At 38.6% G+C, this 19805-nt stretch overlaps 2 protein-coding genes across 8 annotated transcripts in view; one reads left to right on the top strand and one right to left on the bottom strand.

Annotated features, from left to right (window-relative positions):
* LOC137630444 (polypeptide N-acetylgalactosaminyltransferase 11-like) overlaps positions 1 to 7125 on the bottom strand; it is a 57023-nt gene extending 49898 nt beyond the window's left edge. Inside the window, exons 1-3 of the mRNA XM_068361916.1 lie at positions 7012 to 7125; positions 4800 to 4913; positions 3322 to 3714 (exon numbers count right to left, since the gene is read on the bottom strand). Coding sequence (XP_068218017.1) covers positions 3322 to 3714; positions 4800 to 4898 — 492 coding nt within the window. The 5' untranslated portion in view covers positions 4899 to 4913; positions 7012 to 7125. The remainder of the gene's footprint in view (positions 1 to 3321; positions 3715 to 4799; positions 4914 to 7011) is intronic.
* Positions 1 to 19805, top strand: part of LOC137630445 (uncharacterized) — a 58728-nt gene that overhangs the window by 22725 nt on the left and 16198 nt on the right. The window contains exons 2-3 of one of the 7 annotated variants that reach the window (XM_068361917.1): positions 3629 to 3659; positions 15280 to 15463. In XM_068361917.1, coding sequence (XP_068218018.1) covers positions 3652 to 3659; positions 15280 to 15463 — 192 coding nt within the window. In that variant the 5' untranslated portion in view covers positions 3629 to 3651. The other 6 variants (XM_068361923.1, XM_068361920.1, XM_068361919.1 and 3 more) reach the window with 6 other exon arrangements.

The following is a 19805-nucleotide window of genomic DNA, read 5'->3' as shown; positions in this document are numbered from 1 at the left end:
AGAGACAGTGAAAGATGGAAATGGAAGGTTGTTAAAAGGAGAGGAGGCAAGGAAAAGGTGGGCGGAATATTTTGAAAGTTTGCTGAATGTTGAGGATAATAGGGAGGCAGATATAATTGCTGTTCCAAGTGTTGAGGTGCCAGTGATGGGAGATGAGAATGAGAGAGAGATTACAATAGATGAAGTGAGGAGAGCACTAGATGAAACGAGAGTAGGAAAAGCATCTGGTATGGATGGTGTGAAAGCTGAGATGTTGAAGGAAGGGGGTGTGACTGTACTTGAATGGTTGGTGAGATTATTTATTATGTGTTTTGTGCTGTCAATGGTACCAGTAGATTGGGTTTGTGCATGTATTGTACCACTATATAAGGGTAAGGGAGATGTGCATGAGTGTTGTAATTCAAGAGGTATTAGTTTGCTGAGTGTAGTTGGAAAAGTGTATGGTAGAGTATTGATTAATAGGATTAAGGATAAAACAGAGAATGCAATCTTGGAAGTACAGGGTGATTTTAGAAGAGGTAGGGGTTGTATGAATCAGATTTTTACAGTTAGGCAGATATGCGAGAAATATTTAGCAAAAGATAAGGAGGTGTATGTTGCGTTTATGGATCTGGAGAAAGCATATGATAGAGTTGATAGGGAAGCAATGTGGAATGCGATGAGGTTATATGGAGTTGGTGGAAGGTTGTTGCAAGCAGTGAAAAGTTTCTACAAAGGTAGTAAAGCATGTGTTAGAATAGGAAATTAAGTGAGTGATTGGTTTCCGGTGAGAGTGGGGCTGAGACAAGGATGTGTCATGTCGCCGTGGTTGTTTAACTTGTATGTTGATGGAGTGGTGAGAGAGGTGAATGCTCGAGTGCTTGGACGAGGATTAAAACTGGTAGACGAGAATGACCATGAATGAGAGGTAAATCAGTTGTTGTTTGCAGATGATACTGTACTGGTTGCAGACACAGAAGAGAAGCTTGACCGACTAGTGACAGAATTTGGAAGGGTGTGTGAGAGAAGGAAGTTGAGAGTTAATGTGGGTAAGAGTAAGATTATGAGATATACGAGAAGGGAAGGTGGTGCAAGGTTGAATGTCATGTTGAATGGAGAGTTACTTGAGGAGGTGGATCAGTTTAAGTACTTGGGGTCTATTGTTGCAGCAAATGGTGGAGTGGAAGCAGATGTACGTCAGAGAGTGAATGAAGGTTGCAAAGTGTTGGGGGCAGTTAAGGGAGTAGTAAAAAATAGAGGGTTGGGCATGAATGTAAAGAGAGTTCTATATGAGAAAGTGATTGTACCAACTGTGATGTATGGATCTGAGTTGTGGGGAATGAAAGTGATGGAGAGACAGAAATTGAATGTGTTTGAGATGAAGTGTCTCAGGAGTATGGCTGGTGTATCTCGAGTAGATAGGGTTAGGAACGAAGTGGTGAGGGAGAGAACGGGTGTAAGAAATGAGTTAGCGGCTAGAGTGGATATGAATGTGTTGAGGGGGTTTGGCCATGTTGAGAGAATGGAAAATGGTTGTCTGCTAAAGAAGGTGATGAATGCAAGAGTTGATGGGAGAAGTACAAGAGGAAGGCCAAAGTTTGGGTGGATGGATGGTGTGAAGAAAGCTCTGGGTGATAGGAGGATAGATGTGAGAGAGGCAAGAGAGCGTGCTAGAAATAGGAATGAATGGCGAGCGATTGTGACGCAGTTCCAGTAGGCCCTGCTGCTTCCTCCAGTGCCTTAGATGACCGCGGAGGTAGCAGCAGTAGGGGAGTCAGCATTATGAAGCTTCATCTGTGGTGGAAATGTGGGAGGTTGGGCTGTGGCACCCTAGCAGTACCAGCTGAACTTGGTTGAGTCCCTGATTAGGCTGAAGGAACATAGAGAGTAGAGGTCCCCGTTTTGTTTTGTTTCATTGTTGGTGTCGGCTACCCCCCAAAATTGGGGGAAGTGCCTTGGTATATGGATGGATTTTTATAGTTCCATAAGTTCTTGTCTTCACCCCATTCATTAAAACTATTTTGGCCATTCTCAATCTTCTAATTCTACAGTACATATATGAGGCAACTGACAAGTGAATGAATTGATTTAAAGAATGTTAGTCATATGGTCTTGTACTTGGGCCTTGAAAGCCATTCAGCAGTATGGTGGGTTATATGTTTATTTTTAAATGTGATTATTTGGATTACTCTCATTAAGCACATAAGACCTGCCAGGAAACCTCTTTCCACATATCTTTAGTTGAAATTGGTGATTCTCAAACCATATCGTTCGGCAATGATTTTTGTCTATCTACTGTACAATAAACTTTTGCCCAACCATACTTTTTTTGAAACATATAGGTAACTTTCTTAGAACATTTGGATATTTCAGGAGCTTTTCCATTATATCAATGTATAGAAAATATTTATCCTAACAGTGCAGTATAGCCAGATTTTCCCATTTGTGGGGATCAGGTAATAGACACACCAGCATATAGTAAAACCCCCTGATATTTTAGCTGCACCACTAATGATATTACCAACCCTCTTTTTCCTTATATAACTAGACATTCACTGTAATATTACACCAAATAGAAGTACAAAAAACCACTTTTACTCATGGGCTTGAAGATTCACTAATATAATTGTTTGTGTTCACTTGCTTTTGCCCTCTTAAAAGGCTGAGTATACTGTGCTATACATTGGACTTTTGTAACTCGGTGCTTTTTTTTTTTTTTGCCGAGTTGAATTGACAGTTATATAGAAGTGAATGCAGCTTAAGTGAAAAGACATAAAAGCATCGAGTTACTGTATGCAAGGCCAAATACTGTACAGCGAAATATACTCTGAATTGGGCCAGCTCAGTAAGATTCCAGCTTGACTCATTGGGCTGGTTAATCCTCTCCATCTAATAATGAATCAATAAACAGCATACTCGGTTATATAACAGCAAAGGCGAAGGTTAAATTCATTCTGTTATAGAATACAGTATAAGTGAATTTTCTGGCCCTTATGTAATACAAAAGTATTCCACCAGAACATATTTTGCATATAGGCACTGAATAATGTGATTCAATTCCATGGTACTCCTGTGAATAATCAAATTTGTGTGTAGCAAAATCATTAAATGCTAAGTCTGGGAATAAATTCAATTTTACACAAGAAGAATAATTGGCATCTATTAGTGAAAAGTACAGCTTATCTGAGAGCAGGTCTATGAATTTTGACAACAATTGTATAATCATAATACTGTAATGTAGGCTGCACAGTTACAGTAAACCATTGCTGCTCTGACACAAAATAAGGTCAATGAAATCTACAGTAGCATGCTTGTAATAGTGATCTTATAATAAGTTCTTACCTCTTGGTCTTCCTTTGTTTTGACCAGACTAATCTCTGCTAAAATAGCTTGATCATCAGGGGTTTCTGGCTGAGTTTTTTCATCATTTGGGTGGGCACTAAGTTCTCCTTTTTGCAACAGTTGATTCCTGTATTTCTTTCGTTTAACAAAACTTTCATCAAATCTCTTATTGTGCGCAAAGTCAATATCCTTCAATCTACCTGCAGATTTCAGATCTTCAATGTCATTTCTAAGAGGTCTTAAAGAGTCGACATCAATAATTTTTCGCTTTGGATTTCCAGGTCCCTGAGTTTTATCTCTATTCCAGCTCTTCTGTTCGAGAACATCTACATGACTCGGCAAGCCAAGCTCTTTGCCTTCCCTTTCTGATGAACTATGAGTAAGCTTAGTTTCCTGAGGAAATAAAAAAAGTGTATGCAACATGTAAACACAATATTTCATTAAGAAATATACAATTGGGCCTTTGCATAAAACTAGTAATCATTTTTATTAATTTTGGTTTATATGTAAAAATATATTATGCTCAGGTTTTGCGCTCAGAAACATATATCAATAGATTTAAATTAGACAAACTTTTCATGAAATTGAGTTGTTTTACCTTCTAAGTAAAATACTGTGCTATTTCATATTTTTGTGACATCAAAATTCTATGCAACTCCTATGGAATTAAGTTTATTGGTTTTTATTTGATAGTTTTAACCAGGTACATAATTTTATACTCAATTTACTTGGAAATAAAAAATAGGACATTACAGTAAATGACAGAAATAATGAGTTGAAGCCATTTTAATTTTCCACGAATGCAAACCATACATGAAATATACAATAGAACATAGCAAAATAAGCAAAAGAAAGCTTGTTACTGGAAAATATGCAATAAAAAAAGTAATAAAATGAGGTCATGCAAAATGGTGGGATTTTGGACTATGCTCATTGTACCAAATACAACCAAAAGAGACTCAGGATTGCAAAACATATATGAAGTTAAAGATTTTTTTTCATAAGAATAATACCCTACAAAAGCAAATATAGAAGAGAGGGGAATAAATATATGATGTGGGGGGGGGGGGATAGAGTAAAATTTAGAAGTAGAAAATTTCTGTCACTTTAAAGGAATATCAAACTGTGAGGAAAATATTAAGGACAACAAGAAAACAAAAACTGTAGCAACCCGGAAAACGTGAAGAGACTGCCCAATACAGTACAAATGAAATTATGGAAAGAAGCAATATCTTGTGTTAGAAAAATGCCGTTAGATGGTTAGGGCTAAAAAAAGATGAGGCACAGTTTGTCAAAACATAATATTCAAATTAGCTAGCAGGATGAAGATGAGCAGGAGACCCAGACAACCATAAGAAAGATCTGAAGCAGAGTACATAAAACAGAAAAGAACATTGAGAGCTCATATTAAATACTAACCATATAAAGGGAAAACTTAACAAACAAGCTAAAATATACTAAGGGTCCTGAACACTTACCTGAATGAGGGTGAAATATAAATATAAGATTATGACCCACGTGAATGACGCTACCACCACACCCATTAAAAATGAATTTTTACGAAGAGATCCCATCATCTTCCAATGAAAAACCTGTTAAGGAAAAGAAAATTTTAACTCAAACTTCAAAATTATTTTACCATAGTTGAACTGTATTACATTATTTGAGAAAATTTAAATCACTGTACAGTAGGCAACAATTGTATACTGTAAATCAAATGCAAGAAGCTGATACAGTATTGATACATGGAGGCTAGAATTTGGTAGAAAAGGGATAGAGAACCTTGCTGTTACTCTTTTTAACTATTATATACACCACCACCATGCTAGTAACAATTATCTCAAAATCCTTCCTTGGAAATGTAAAACAAGTATTGTACAGTACAGTAATAACTTGAGCCGAGTTAGAATGTTTCCTAGGAATTATTGTTTTTGTCAATCTTTTTGACTTCTGTTCGATAGTATGTACTATACAGGTAAAGTGTTCTTCCAGTTGCATCTTGACATTGAATGGCCACCCTGATTCTCACGATCAACAATATGGACCAATCTCCAAAATGGTCACTGGTAACGCCATACCCATCTGAACCTTTGAATTATTAATAAAGAATGGTGTGCATAGAATACTGAAAGGTCGGAAACAAGAAGTCTTGGTCGATCTGATGTCAGTATTCCAAATTCAATCTAAAGTAACGCACCCAGACTTAAGGGACTGGACTGGATTGAATATATGAATTTAGGTTACATGGCTGAGTACTGGGGCTAGACAGGCCATTCAGTGCCCAAGTGAACTGGGGGATAATGACAATAAAGAGGTTTGACCGAAACATGAATGAAAATAATTGGGAACGAAGGGTACACGTGTAGATCGTCGGGCTACCAGGCCTGCTGCTCGCATAAAAAATGAGAATCCTTCATATCGTCGTCACCCATATTTTATTGTATCTTCGAACATGTTGGTTAAGGAACTACGCTATTTACTCTTTTATTGTTCTTCGCTTCGCCGTGGCTCGCTACGCTTTCATTTAAACGTTATTTTATTGCTCTTCTGATCTGGCAAGTGGTACATGTTGCGCTACGCGCATTAGCCAAGTATTATGGTGGACAAAAAGTTGTTGACCCAAGGTTTTACACTCTACCCAAATGGAAGTGAAGGTTAGAAGGTATGTGCAGCTTAGGGCTAAAAGGACACAGCAAAGCCAATTAAATAAACGGATTTTGACGTAGGAAAAATCTATTTTTGGGTGAGATAGCCATGTTGTCCTGATGGAAGGTCCTTCCGGCAGCTTCCTACTGTATAATATTTCTGAGTGATATTACAAGAGAATTACCGTCAGGTATCACAGGGTTCGGGGTGAATGTAGTTGATCGGGACAGGGCGATATCTTTCTTATTACTAGCCCAATCGTTTTTCCTTATGGGGAAGATGTGCTCTACTATGATCCGATATACCATAATATGAAGTTATTTTATATTTTCTAAGTTCAGCCCAAGAAGGGGGTCTGGGGGCTTGCCCCCAGCTAGGGGTTGTGACCTGGGAACTACTAGGTTCGGTTAGGTTGAGTTTGTGGGGTTTGTATGATAGCGACAGTGGTTGGAGGGTCGCAGGAGGGCGTTAGCCCCCCCGGTAGGTCATTAGGAAGGTGAAGACAGGGCTTGTAGGTCAGGTTAGGGGGGGGGAAGTTTGGGTTAGTTGCTGTGCATTTTTCTCGGCATGTCCCCATAAACTACAAAGGCTCCATTTGCATCCCTAGAACATAGATAATACTATTCCCAATAACTCTTACAGAACTCATTTTGTGAATACTAATGTAGTTAATTTAGTCGTGATACCTATTAGCCCCACCCGAATCTGCAAACAAACGAGAGGTGTACAGGATGCTGCATCACTGCTTAACCTACTGTAGTAGATCTACTCTCGTGTAGGATGCTGTCCTTCAGACCAAGCGTATGATCTTTACAATAATCACCGTACTTTGACTATCTAATTTATTATTAGACGTAGTAAATTGTGCATAAAACTGGTTGTTTAAGAGAGAACGAATTATTAGAAAGCATTTTCACTTCAGGAAAAGGATCCGACTTTGCTTATTTTCTCTATATTTCATCACTTGATATTAAGCTAGGCCACCATTTCAATTTTGCTATTCATGAACGTTTAACCCTGTAAAACGCACTAGTTTATACTTACAAGAAGAAAATTAATACGAGTTAATAAAAATATTGAATCTATTCCTTCATGATTTTCTTCTTCTTAGGTCTTCTTGAGATTGAGTTGCGTTCAGTAATATTTATGTCTGTCACATTAGAGACCAAAAATCATAATACTAATGTATGTTCGATTCCTGTATGTAGATTTTACTATTGTTGAAATTTTATAATGAAAATAGAGAATATTATTAGATATGATTTAATTATGTTCATTTTTTGAAAATTATATTAAAATATTTTATTTATTTTTTGTTATCTTATTAGGCAAAACCTAAATAACAAAAGATCAGTATCTAAATTTATTTAGGCCGAACGCATTGCACTACCAGAGGAACTTGACAGCATGTAAACAAACAAGAAGACTTGAATTTAGGTTTTATGATTACATCATTTTAGTTGATAATGGAATAACCTGTTACTTGTGTTTAACTAAAAGTCTTCATGACCCGTTAGTGATGGATTTGTTGCCTTATGTTGCACGGTGTTTCTTGTAGAACAAGAGAGCAGAAATCAATTTAAATCAAATGCAATTTGACAATCCAGAGTTTTATCTCTAAACAATTACAGTAATTAGCGATACCGGTAAACTCTAGCCTATTTGGTTGGTCTGTTTTGTAGCCGACTATTTTTGGAAGAAGTGAGTGTAACATATTAATAGACTAATATACTGGTAGTAATAATGCTATAGGTTACACTACAGAGCCCACCTTACAAATTATCTAATTTACTAAGCTAGGTAAGTGAATTTCTAGATTACTATAGGCTAGGCCTGTATCTAGTGGTCAGTAAGATTTTAATCTTCGTTTCAATTGGGGAGTAGTAATTTTGGAGGCAATTTTAGCATAAGATGACTTAGTTTTTAACTATTGGGGGCCATTAGCTCATAGACTGCCATATTTTTAGTCTGCGTTCATCATACATATAGGAGCCTTTGTAGATCAGCAGCCAGGTCTTCCCATGTCCATGGATAACGGGAATTTCTTCCTGTTTATTAGCCATTCGTAAGAGTGGTCACTGTACTACAAAAACTGTCTTTTGTTCTGCAAAACCTCTACACAAGAACACCACCTAACCTAAATGCTTCCACCTAACCTAAATGCTTCCACCTAACCTAACAGCCATGGCCCTACCTGATGTTGGGGCTAATGCCCTCCCTGCAACCCCCGTTACATTTCCGTATTCTTAGTCCCTACCTAATGGGGGACGCGTTCCTGCGATCCCCTTACATTGCCGTATTCTCTGTCGGCTGTCATCATACACACATGAAACAAATATAACTACTTACATTACTTCAGGTTCAGCTTCTGGGATGATTCGTATCCTGTGCAACGGCACCATCATTACTTGGTCACTGAAGTCAAAATCTTCAAGTGGTATCTTCTTTGTAAGGCACAACTTTTGATGTTGTAGGTTAGATGGACCAGGAATTAGCGGAGTAGTGTTGGGACAGACCAGGACTTGTGGAATCACGTATATTGAGCGGTTAAACACATTTGAATAATTCCAGGAATGCTGTCAGTTTACAGCCTGCCCTTCAAATAGCATTTTTGAATAATATACATAGCAAAGTAGCTATCGTACAAATGGTTCTGTCCCGAATTTAGCAAGTATTAAGGTGAAAATGAGATTTCTTTTGTTATTGTTCTGTTTTATCAATTTAAGAGAAGCAAGATTGATTTTGAACATATATTTGGTTGATCTTAATTAAAGTAAAAATGTTATAAATGATTATAGATATAAACCAGTCGGACCAATGCATGTAGCAAAACATGTTCCTCTTGCTATAACATAGGAGCAATGAGATACAGTACTGTAATTTGTTCCTACACGGATACAAACTTTTGAGTTCTTTAAATGGAATAACTACTAGTCATGTTTACTACTACTGGGCAGCCAAAGAAAAATTGGTTTGATTGCACCATGCTTTGTTGCTGGACAACCATTACACATGGAGCAAGAGGACTCTTGCTTACATCACTTTCCCACAACACTGCAGGAGAAGTTGTGATCTCACTTCCTCTCTACGATCGAGCCTTTTGTATTCATTTCGCTTACCGTTTTGATGTTTGGTGTGCTTGACTTGTCTTTTTTTAATTTACAGTCACTTGCGTTAATATTCATTATCTGCGAGTTTCGAGTGAGTGCTTCATATTTAGGAAATCTCTGTATTTACATTCTTGCCTAGGACGGGATAGCAACCATTGTGGCATCCTTATGAGCTGGTCAGATATATACACACATCCTTTTTGTCCCTTTTGCATAGACAAGATATGTTAAGGTAATCACCATGTAAGTACTGTAAGGAGATTTATACTCTACAGCGTCTCCTCCCAACAGGAGTTAGAGACAAATCTCCTCCTATGAAACAAAAACCTCCCTTTAGTATTTCATATTGTGAATTCCTTGAAACTATATCTAAAATAGATGACACCAATAATATTCAAAAGAGCGTCAACTATGCTCAGCGAGACCTTGAGCCAGCACTTGTTAAAGATTCTTGCCTTGAGCCAGGTCCCAGCACATCAACCATAATTATGGAGTTTGAACATGGTTGTTCAGAGAGACATTCCTGTTGGAGGGACTCTAGAGTTAAGACAGCTTTCCCCCTGATTCATGAAACAACTGTGCTGGAAGAGAAAAGTTTGTAATCCGTATCACATTCTCACGAAGTAAGTTTTCCTAATAATTATGGAGGTCCTAAGTTTAATTCTCCTCTACAGAGTCTTAAGAACTCTTTAAATGCTTATGATAAGGGTGGTCTGACTGTGTCAGCTGCATCCACACCCCAAAGCTTCCCAAAATTATGCATTCCTTTTAATTTACCTTCTCTTGCCATGCCTTTTAGAGTAGGGAAGTCGAGTAGGACTGAAACGGAAACTACTGTTTTTCATGATTCAGTTCGGATCATTGTTTAGTCAGATGAAGCTGTACACGGTGCCATTTCTGCACGTGATCACATCGGTACACACGCCAACTTTTTTGCGCACGAGGAAATTTCTTCTAATAGTCAGGCCTTCTCCCTCATGAGGCTCAATACTACTGTACACAGTATTTTAGAAGTTTTATTCCAGCTATGACCAAGGTGGGAAATGATCTTCCTAATCGGTTAGTTGAATCGGTAGAACTTCAAAAGTTTAAACTTGCAGCAAATGTTTTTATGTTGAAGAGGCTAACATAACCCTTTTTATAGTTTGTATATGAACATATGTTTTGTTGTTGTTACTGTTTTTAAAATATTTTATTTTAATTGTTCATTATTTCTCTTATAGTTTACAGTATTTATTTCCTTATTTCCTTTCCTGACTGGGCTATTTTTACCTGTGAGAGCTGTTGGGCTTATAGCATCTTGCTTTTCCAACTGGGTTTGTAGCTTAGCTAGTAATAAAGATAATAACAGGATAAGTTTACAGTTCATTCCAGGTTATCATCCCCCCCCCCCCCCTGCAATGACGGATCATATGCCAATACAGTAGTTTAATGGTGGAGATGTTTTCTCCGGAACCCAACCAGGTTAAGATATCCTCAAGAAAAAATCCAGAATGTGGCCCAAACAGCTGCCCTATGGAGAAGCTTTGACGAGCCTCATGTTGAAGACGACACAGAGGCCTCCCAGTAGAGAAATCTATTTTGCTTATTAGACCGAATCTGGAAAAGGAAGCCCATATTTTGGCCCCCAATGTTGAGCCTTGAAGAAAGTTTCCCCAGACCTCTCTCAACCTTTTTATCTTGTCTTGATGTGTATACGTCTAAAGAAAGGAAGGACGTTCGAAATGAGATGAGTAATTCTTCTCAAATATTTGACAATACAATACCATTGTTAACCCCACGGTGGTCCCTGCTATACACACAGGTGCCAACCCATTGAAGGTAAGCCCTCACGAAGCCCCTATGTCAGTTTCAGAGGCATCTTAAATTGTGAGGATTAGGAGTCTCATCCATCACCTAGAGAATATGACTATCTCCCCTAGAGAAACCTGTCACTGAGAAAAAAACCAGGAGACAGGCTTCCGTCACAGGCACGGAATCCTGAGCTCAAGTACGGACTAGAACTTGACTAGATTAGTTCCGTCTGCCCAGACGAAGGACGTACTGTATCTGCATCCCCTCCATTTTCTGAGGCTCAGAAATGATAAACATGGAAATAGCAGCTGTGTCTGCAATCCAAAACTACTCATAACTCAATCATTGGTCTAGAACAATACAGCATCCCACTATGTGACTACGGAAGATCTTAAGGATCATAATCCCCCACATCAATTTGAAGAATTATCATGATCAGGGACAAAAGCACTAGAATTTTTATTGCATCAGACCATTCCTCTATGGGGGAACTCTGTCTTAAAAAGACACGATACAATCTTGGCCAGATACTTGGAGCAACTGCCTCTTGGAGATGCGTTAAGTGTGAAAAACTCTGATTTGATGATTTCTCCCTGACAGAAGTAGAGTAAAAATCACAAGCCTAAAACAAACTACCTGTGAGCATGGTCTAATCAAACCTATTTTGCTTTGATTGGCCGGTCGTAGAAAACATGACTAGCAGTTACCCGATATAAATGACCCATGTTTGTATGGCTTAAGAAAAATACAAATTGTATTTAAAATTTGTAGTGTAATGCAGTGAACTATGGTGCAGCAAGAAACTATTGCATTAATGGTAAATTAGACAATTATAATAATGCCAAAGTACTAGCCCTTGTGGCTAACACACGTAGAAAAACATGTTCCGCTTGCCAGAACAAAGGAACAGTGAGATTATGTTAAATCACAACCTACGGTGGAGAAAAAAAAAAAAAAAACTATAAATTATTAAATAGTGTTAACTTGGCATACCAATATACAGATAAATACTGTGCGCTAATTTTTAAAGTAAGGAAGTTTTCTTAGTAAGATGGACACTGCCACAAATGACTGCTTAAAAAATAGGATTGAAAATTCATGTTTTCTATGTGTCTGGAAGGCCTAGCAGACAAAGACTTTTGTGCTTTCATCATGTTTGGTTACTATTAGTGGGTTTTGGTTATGTAACTTTTTTCATTAATATGACTGGTTTGTTACCATGACTGAAAGAAAAAAAAAGCTTAGAAACGGTAATTTGAATAACATAAAATAAGACTGATACGCAGTGTTCTGTATTTTAAGGTGTTTCAAATATTATTGTTGGTGATACCTGGTGCAAACCCATAGCTTTTCAATTATGGTTGTCCACCCACCCTTACTATAAAACTAAGGATTTACACCATAAATCATTATCAGAATCTTTCAAAGCCACAAAATACACCAAGTAACAGTCTTATTTTCACCAAACAATTTATTATAATATTCTATAATTTTACGTAAGTGTTTAACATGCAATGCTAATTTAATTTTTTATGTTAATGGTTGTTTGTCTATTTTAGAAGTGCTTCGTAGGGGCTTGTCTATCAGTGCACCTCACATGGTGCAATGTGAGCACTACAGAAGGGTCTTTGCAGCTTTCCTTTGGTTCCAGCTGCATGTATTTACTCTTACTTACTTCCTTCTTGTTTTCCAACCTCTTGTAACTTTTATCTCGCTGTATAGCTCCTAAGGTTTTACCGGAGATATGCTTGGGTAGTATATGACCCTGTAGGTCCCACTGCTTTCCCACTCTGCATAGCGTAGCTTCCCTGAGTTTACTGGTGATGTATGGCCCAAATTGCATAAGTTCAATCCTGTAGGTAAGCTCAGGTTAGGGTAGTTTGCCATTTCTGGTTTAATTTATATACAGTATATAATGATATACCGGTATCGAGGATAAGACATTTATTCATGCAATAATTTTCTTCCTTCAGATCAGAGAAGGACTGCTTAATTATAAACCAAAATGCAATCAGTATACTGTAATACAGCTTATTTTTTAGGCTAGGTCTTGATACTGTACCCTAACATCATGTAATATGTTGGTAACATAGTTATTGTAGAAGTGGTCTTTTAAGGTATGTTACCCTGACACACTCAGTGTTGCATAAAATACTGTTAACCTGTCACTTGATACAGCATGAAAAATAAACAAAAAAAACTAGGTTACCCGGAAACTCAGTGCTGTATAGGATGCTCTGTCCTTTTGATCAAAATGTGATATGAATAGATTTTGTGACATAGTGCAGTATTTGCATATACAATACAGTACAGGGAGGAAGCTGTGGATTATCTGACTTATCAAATTCTGTTCTGTATGATACAGTGTCTTGGAAAGGTCTGAACCTCATCTATTCAGAGTTATGGAAGTCATACTTTTACATCAAGTAGGCTGGTAGGAAAATGAAGTTATCATCATCATGGACACATGAAGATGCTACTGGTCCTCTGATGGTTAACTGCAATTATGCATATCTTTTAGAATCAATTTGGTCCAACTCCAGACACTCATGGTACTTGCTGTTTCAGCGATTTTTGCATGTTGTCATTTGCTGTTATGTCTATTTTATCTAAATATTTTTTTGACAAGTGTGAGCCGTGTTAGTTTTGATCAGCTGCATTTCCTTCATACAGCACTTGCTTTAATGCTTCTATGAAAGCTTGTGGGCTGGAATTTCCTCTAGCAATCTGAGTGTGTGACCCAAAAGGCAAAGTCTTCTTTGTTGTATGGTTTTTCTTTCTGGTACAGATTTGGAGAGTTTGTACAAGTTGTCATTTGAGATCTTCTTTGCTTAGTGGGGTCTTTGGGCATATCTTAGTTAATGACTGTGGAAGGCATCTATGTTCTTTTCTATAGACGATGTTAATATCCACAGTGCACAGTCATGAAATAAAGATTTAAGTCTGAATATAATTGAACTATATGACTGATGTTTGGAGTTTTAGATTCTTTAGTGCCTTTTCATGTTGAATAGGCCTTTTCTCTTTACAGTATGTTAGTTTATTTATCAAGGTAGCTGCCTAGCAATTTATAAGTTTTGCATTTTCTTCTTTGTCAGGTAATTTGGTTTTAGAGTGTTTATGTAGTGTATCAACTCTTGGGAGGCAAAGAATTGCATAATCTGTAATTTTGCTATTATTTTATTGTAAATTAAATTATTCTAACATAAGTGGAACTGTATCTTTATTTCACTGATAGTATTTTGGTTGTTTGATACCCAGGTTGTATCATCTGCATATTTTAGTGATATGATGAAGATATTTTCTTCACTCTGATAGGTCTTATTTTTTCTATTGGGCACATCTTTTCAAAGCAAAGGTGTGTTTCTGTTATGCCACCAGAATGGATGACGTGGCAGGTAAACTGCATCACTGGGTTACTTTTCTGTTGTAATTAAAATAGAAGTGTTCATTCCCTCATCCTTCTAACGAGGGGAAGGATGGATAGTAATGCCTACCCAGCAATTTACTATTGCATTGCCTAACATTACAAACATGGTATCCTACAGGGATAAAGGTTCTTCCATGGCTGCCTGTTATTTGACAGTACAGTACTAGCCCATACCCTACTAATAGTGCCATAAGAAGTGGATTGGAGTTGACACTTTGGTGATAGAGTCTTCCTCCCTCTTAACGCTGAGTCTTTAATTAAAGGACGCAGGATTGTATTTAGGTAGCAAAAAATCACAAATTTTAAAAGTACTTTGTATGTTTCCTAACTACACAAACTTGAGTCTTATAAGTTATACTTCCCACTTCATCCATCCCGCAAGCGATAACTTCCCTGCCACCCAGCAGTAACTATCTAGTTTGAGTTTCAATCTGAACAGTTGAATTTCAGCTACTCTAAAAGTATACACTTCTACTATTAAAGGACTCAGTTTTGTATTGCCAGGAAAAATAAGAATAACTTAATATTTGTGATATTTGTAAGGAGCATATGCAAACTAGGATATGTTTTGATTTTATAAAAACCAGTTATGTAAATGGAACTGTCTAGAAACTGCGTAAGCTATATAAATGCGCTAAAAGTTTTTTTTATTAAGAGTGTTGTTAATTACATGGATATTTTGCTCCAATTTTAGTGATCAGGATATTTCAATTAAAAGATTCTGATGATCAGTAGTTACTGGTATGTGTTGTAAAATGAATCTGCTTAGAATGGTAGAAAGATTGTCTTTGAATTGTTGTATTTTCATCAGTGAAAGACCTACATATATTGAATGGTTAGAAAATTTTGTCAAAAGCATTTTGATAAGTTTCTCAGATTACATTTTACAAGTGTAGTAATTGTGCATTGATTTTAGGATTTAGTTATGCCTTTACTATTATGCTGGATTACAAATTTTCATGAAACGGTTTTTTTTAGGATGTCTTCTATCGAGGGTTGGAAGGGAGTTGAAGCAGCTACCTGGGAGCCTATCTCCATCCTTGGTCCTCAATGGATGGTCAAATCAGACACTAGTGATAGGGGTTATATTGTGATGCTGACAGATGGCTGTGGCATATGGGGAGAGAAAAGGGCTAGCAAATACATCTTGGATCAAGCAGATGTAAGTAGAATGTTAAAAAGGACAAATAAAACTGTTCAAAATTTATAAGGTTTTCTAGATATTCAATATAAGAATCTGTACTAATTATAGTTGCTAAGCTTATCGGCCTATTAGTCACAGAATTTGGAAGGGTGTGTGAAAAAAGGAAGTTGAGAGTTAATGTGGGTAAGAGTAAGGTTATGAGATGTACAAGAAGGGAAGGTGGTGCAAGGTTGAATGTCATGTTGAATGGAGAATTACTCAAGGAGGTGGATCGTTTTAAGTACTTGGGGTCTGTTGTTGCAGCAAATGGTGGAGTGGAAGGAGATGTACGTCAGAGAGTGAATGAAGGATGCAAAGTGTTGGGGGCAGTTAAGGGAGCAGTAAACAATAGAGGGTTGGGCATGAATGTAAAGAGAGTTCTGTATGAGAAAGTGATTGTACCAACTGAGATGTATGGATCGGAGTTATGGGGAATGAAAGTGACGGAGAGACAGAAATTGAATGTGTTTGAGATGAAGTGTCTAAGGAGTATGGCTGGTGTATCTCGAGTAGATAGGGTTAGGAACGAAGTAGTGAGGGTGAGAACGGGTGTAAGAAATGAGTTAGCAGCTAGAGTGGATATGAATGTGTTGAGGTGGTTTGGCCATGTCGAGAGATGGAAAATGGCTGTCTGCTAAAGAAGGTGATGAATGCAAGAGTTGATGGGAGAAGTACAAGAGGAAGGCCAAGGTTTGGGTGGATGGATGGAGTGAAGGAAGCTCTGGGGGATAGGAGTATAGATGTGAGAGGCAAGAGAGCGTGCTAGAAATAGGAATGAATGGCGAGCGATTGTGACACAGTTCCAGTAGGCCCTGCTGCTTCCTCCGCTGCCTTGGTTGACCACGGAGGTAATAGCAGTAGGGGATTTAGCGTTATGAAGCTTCATCTGTGGTGGATAACAGGGGAGGGTGGGCTGTGGCACCCTAGCAGTACTAGCCGAACTCGGTTGAGTCCCTTGTCAGGCTGGGAGGAACGTAGAGAGGAGAGGTCCCCTTTTTTGTTTCATTTGTTTGATGACGGCTACCCCCCAAAATTTGGGGAAATTCCTTGTTTGATATGGTATCATACTTTGCTTAGATTCCTTGGAATTCATTCTTCCTTTCTAAGTATGGAATCTGATTTTACTAGGAATACCTCCTTGTTTGTTAGGACTTGTTGTTGTATTGAGAATACCTTTCCCCTTACTCTAGTTAATCATTCATCTATTCCTATGTGTATACAAACTTTGTGTCATTTATATTGGTTACTCCTAGTTTCGTTTTGTACGACCAGACAATCTAAAGAAAATTGGTTTGGTTACATTATGCTTTATTGCTAGACAACTTCTGCACATGACACATAATGCTTGTTCAAAGAGCTTCCTCACAAGACTCCTGGTTGTGAAGTAGGTCAGACATGCCTACTTCCTCTCTCTGTGATCAGACATCCACATCGCCTTCAATGTACCCTTACAATGCTAAGTGCTACTGAAAGACAACTACTTTTAGGCCCTCATCCATCCTACGTCCAGGAAGTTTCTAAGGTTTCCCTTTCAAAACAAAATTTTTCAGTTCAGGGTGCTGTGCTCCGGCCTATCAACAGCCTCTCAGGTCTTCACCAAAATCTTTGCCCTTGTCCCAGGCTGGGCTCATGCTATGGGCATCAGGCTCCTGAAATACCTGGACAACTGGCTTTTCCTAGTAAAATCCCAAGCTCTTCTGTTAAAACACAGAGACCTACTCCTGAATCTGTGCAAGGAGTTAGGGATCCACTTTGAACCTGCAGAAGTCTAGCCTCGTCCCCCAACACCCCATCAGGTATCTTGGCTTTGACATGGACTCGGTTCAAGCCAGAGCCTTTCTATCAGCCAACAGAATGTCAAGGTTCAGAGTATTTGCAGCAACCTTTCTGAAAGGGAAACTCCTTCCTGCCCACTCTTGGCAAAAGCTATTAGGCCATCTCTCCTCATCAGAGAAACTTGTCCCTTTTTGGAGAATGCATCTGCGCTTGATGCAGTGTACCCTGAAGAACCAATGGTCACACACTTCAGACCACTTTGCAATCCGGCTGCAAATACCTCAGGAGATGGTAAAAGACCTCCTTGGTGGCTGAACGATGAGAAATTGTTACCAGGAACCGTTCCCCCTTTCAGGCTCCTCTACCACAATTCCTCCTGTTCACAGATGCTCCTCGCCAAGGGTGGGATGGTCACCTAGGAAAGTAGCAAATCTTGGACCTATGGTCAGAAGAGAACAAGAACTTTCAAATAAATTTCCTGGAAATGAAAGCAGCGCTGCTAGCGTTATTCCACTTCTCAAAGACTTAAGAGGTCACTCCGTGGAGTTGGTGAGTGACAACTCAATGGTGGTGACCTACATCTCTAAACAAGGAGGCGCAGCATCTCTCCTACTATGCAATCTAGCAGTGGAGATAATAAAGTGGAAGCAGTCCCATGCCTTCTCTCTCTCTGCGAGGTTTATCCCCGGGAAGAGGAACGTCACTGCAGGCTGTCTGAGCCGTTGAGAAATGACAGTTGGTTCAGAATGGTCTCTTTTCTTCCTCTAGCAGTGAAGAGACTTGTGACTTTATGGGGTTCCCCGTTTCTAGACATGTTCGCCACTCACCTGAGTCACACACTCAGTGTGCATTGCTTTCCAGTCCCAGACCAAGCTGTAGTGGTGGAAGATGCATTCCAACACCCATGGGGCAGACTAGCCTTTTATGCTTTTTCACCATTCTGCCTGATTCATCGGATTTTGGAGAGTCCAAACATCCAAGGTAGTCAGAGTAACGTTAGTAACCCCAAAGTGGCCAGCAGCGGAATAGTATTCAAACCTGCTGGAACTTCTCACAGAAGATCCAAGAGAACTTCCAGAATGGCCAAATCTCCTATGCCAACCTCACATAAGAAAATTCCCCCTTACAATGCATTGCCTGTTCCTTCACAGCTGGAGTCTATCCCAGTGTTTCCTCCAAAAGAAAAGCTTTTTAAGACCAACTGCGAAGCAGCTTTTTGGATATCTCTGAATGTCTTCCGCAGAAGTTTACCAGGTAAAGTGGAAAATCTTCTGTGATTGGTATCATAGGGGGGATATTGCTCTACTCAAAGTTACTATTCCCCTAATTGCAGACTTTTTGGGGTTCCAAAGGAACAAGAAAGCTCTTTCGGTCACTGTGATGAAAGGCTACCACTCAGCATTGAGCAAGGTTATAACAAACTGAAAGGGCTTGATCTCTCCGCTCCTTGGGAACTCTCAGGTCTGATTAGGAGTTTCAAGCAATCATACCCTCCTCAAGAACTCAAACCCCCTTCCTGAGATGTGACTGAAGTTCTACGGGCCTTAAAACAAGCCCCTTACGAACTAATGCATAATGTCCTTGAGACCTTAGCTTTAAGATAGTCTTCCTCTTTGCCTTAGCTTCAGCCAAGAGAATAAGCAAATTACATAGTCTATCTCATCTTATGTCACATTCCAGAGGGTGGAGAGGACTACAGTATCTTTGTCTCTTGTTCCTGAATTTGTGGCCAAAACCTAGAATCAGGTTGGTAACTATCTCAGCTTTGACTCTTTCGCGATCTTGTCTTTCAAAGAGGCACCTGGATGACATGTTACTATGTCCCGTAATTGCAGTGCATAAATATTATACAGTATATTGAAAAGAACGCAGTACAGTATCCTGGGCCTAAAACCTCCAATTTATTTGTGAGTACTGGCTGCTCCAAAAAGAAAGTATCCAGAAACACCCTTTCTTTCTAGTTGATAGAAACTATTATGCGAGCCTATAAATCCTTAGTGGAAGCATCTCCAGGGGTCTACCCTTGAGCACCTGATATATGTTGGCTTGTCGCAACCCAAGCGTTCTGCAAAAACCACTCTGTAGCACAAGTTCTAAAACCTGGTATTTGGAAGAGAAGAATCCCTTTTATAAACCATTTCTTAATGATTGCTCTTATGGGACACATAATTGCTTTCATCTCAGGCATTAGTTATTATCTGCATACCTTATGGGTATGTAATGGTCAGTACGGCAGATGATGATCTTGATTGGACTTGAAGCCTTCACTTGGAATCCACCTTTATGCAAATAAAATGGCCTTGAAGTTGAGTATTTAATGATGTACTGAAATTTTGATAGTAAGCAACACTTGATGATCATATCACTTTCATCTCTTCTTATTACTTATAGCAATTGCATCTTTAGAGAGGAGGGGCAGACCTCTTAACTTCATGGAGGCTTCCTCTCGCCTTAAGAAGACTCAGAAGTTTGTATCTGCCTATGGATAAGCTACAGATTTTATACAATTGGTATTTTCCCTAGCTATACAAACCAGAGATATTTA

This window comes from Palaemon carinicauda, chromosome 38, assembly GCF_036898095.1.
Source record: "Palaemon carinicauda isolate YSFRI2023 chromosome 38, ASM3689809v2, whole genome shotgun sequence".
Classification (NCBI taxonomy): domain Eukaryota; kingdom Metazoa; phylum Arthropoda; class Malacostraca; order Decapoda; family Palaemonidae; genus Palaemon; species Palaemon carinicauda.
This window is presented reverse-complemented; position numbering and strand designations above follow the sequence as displayed.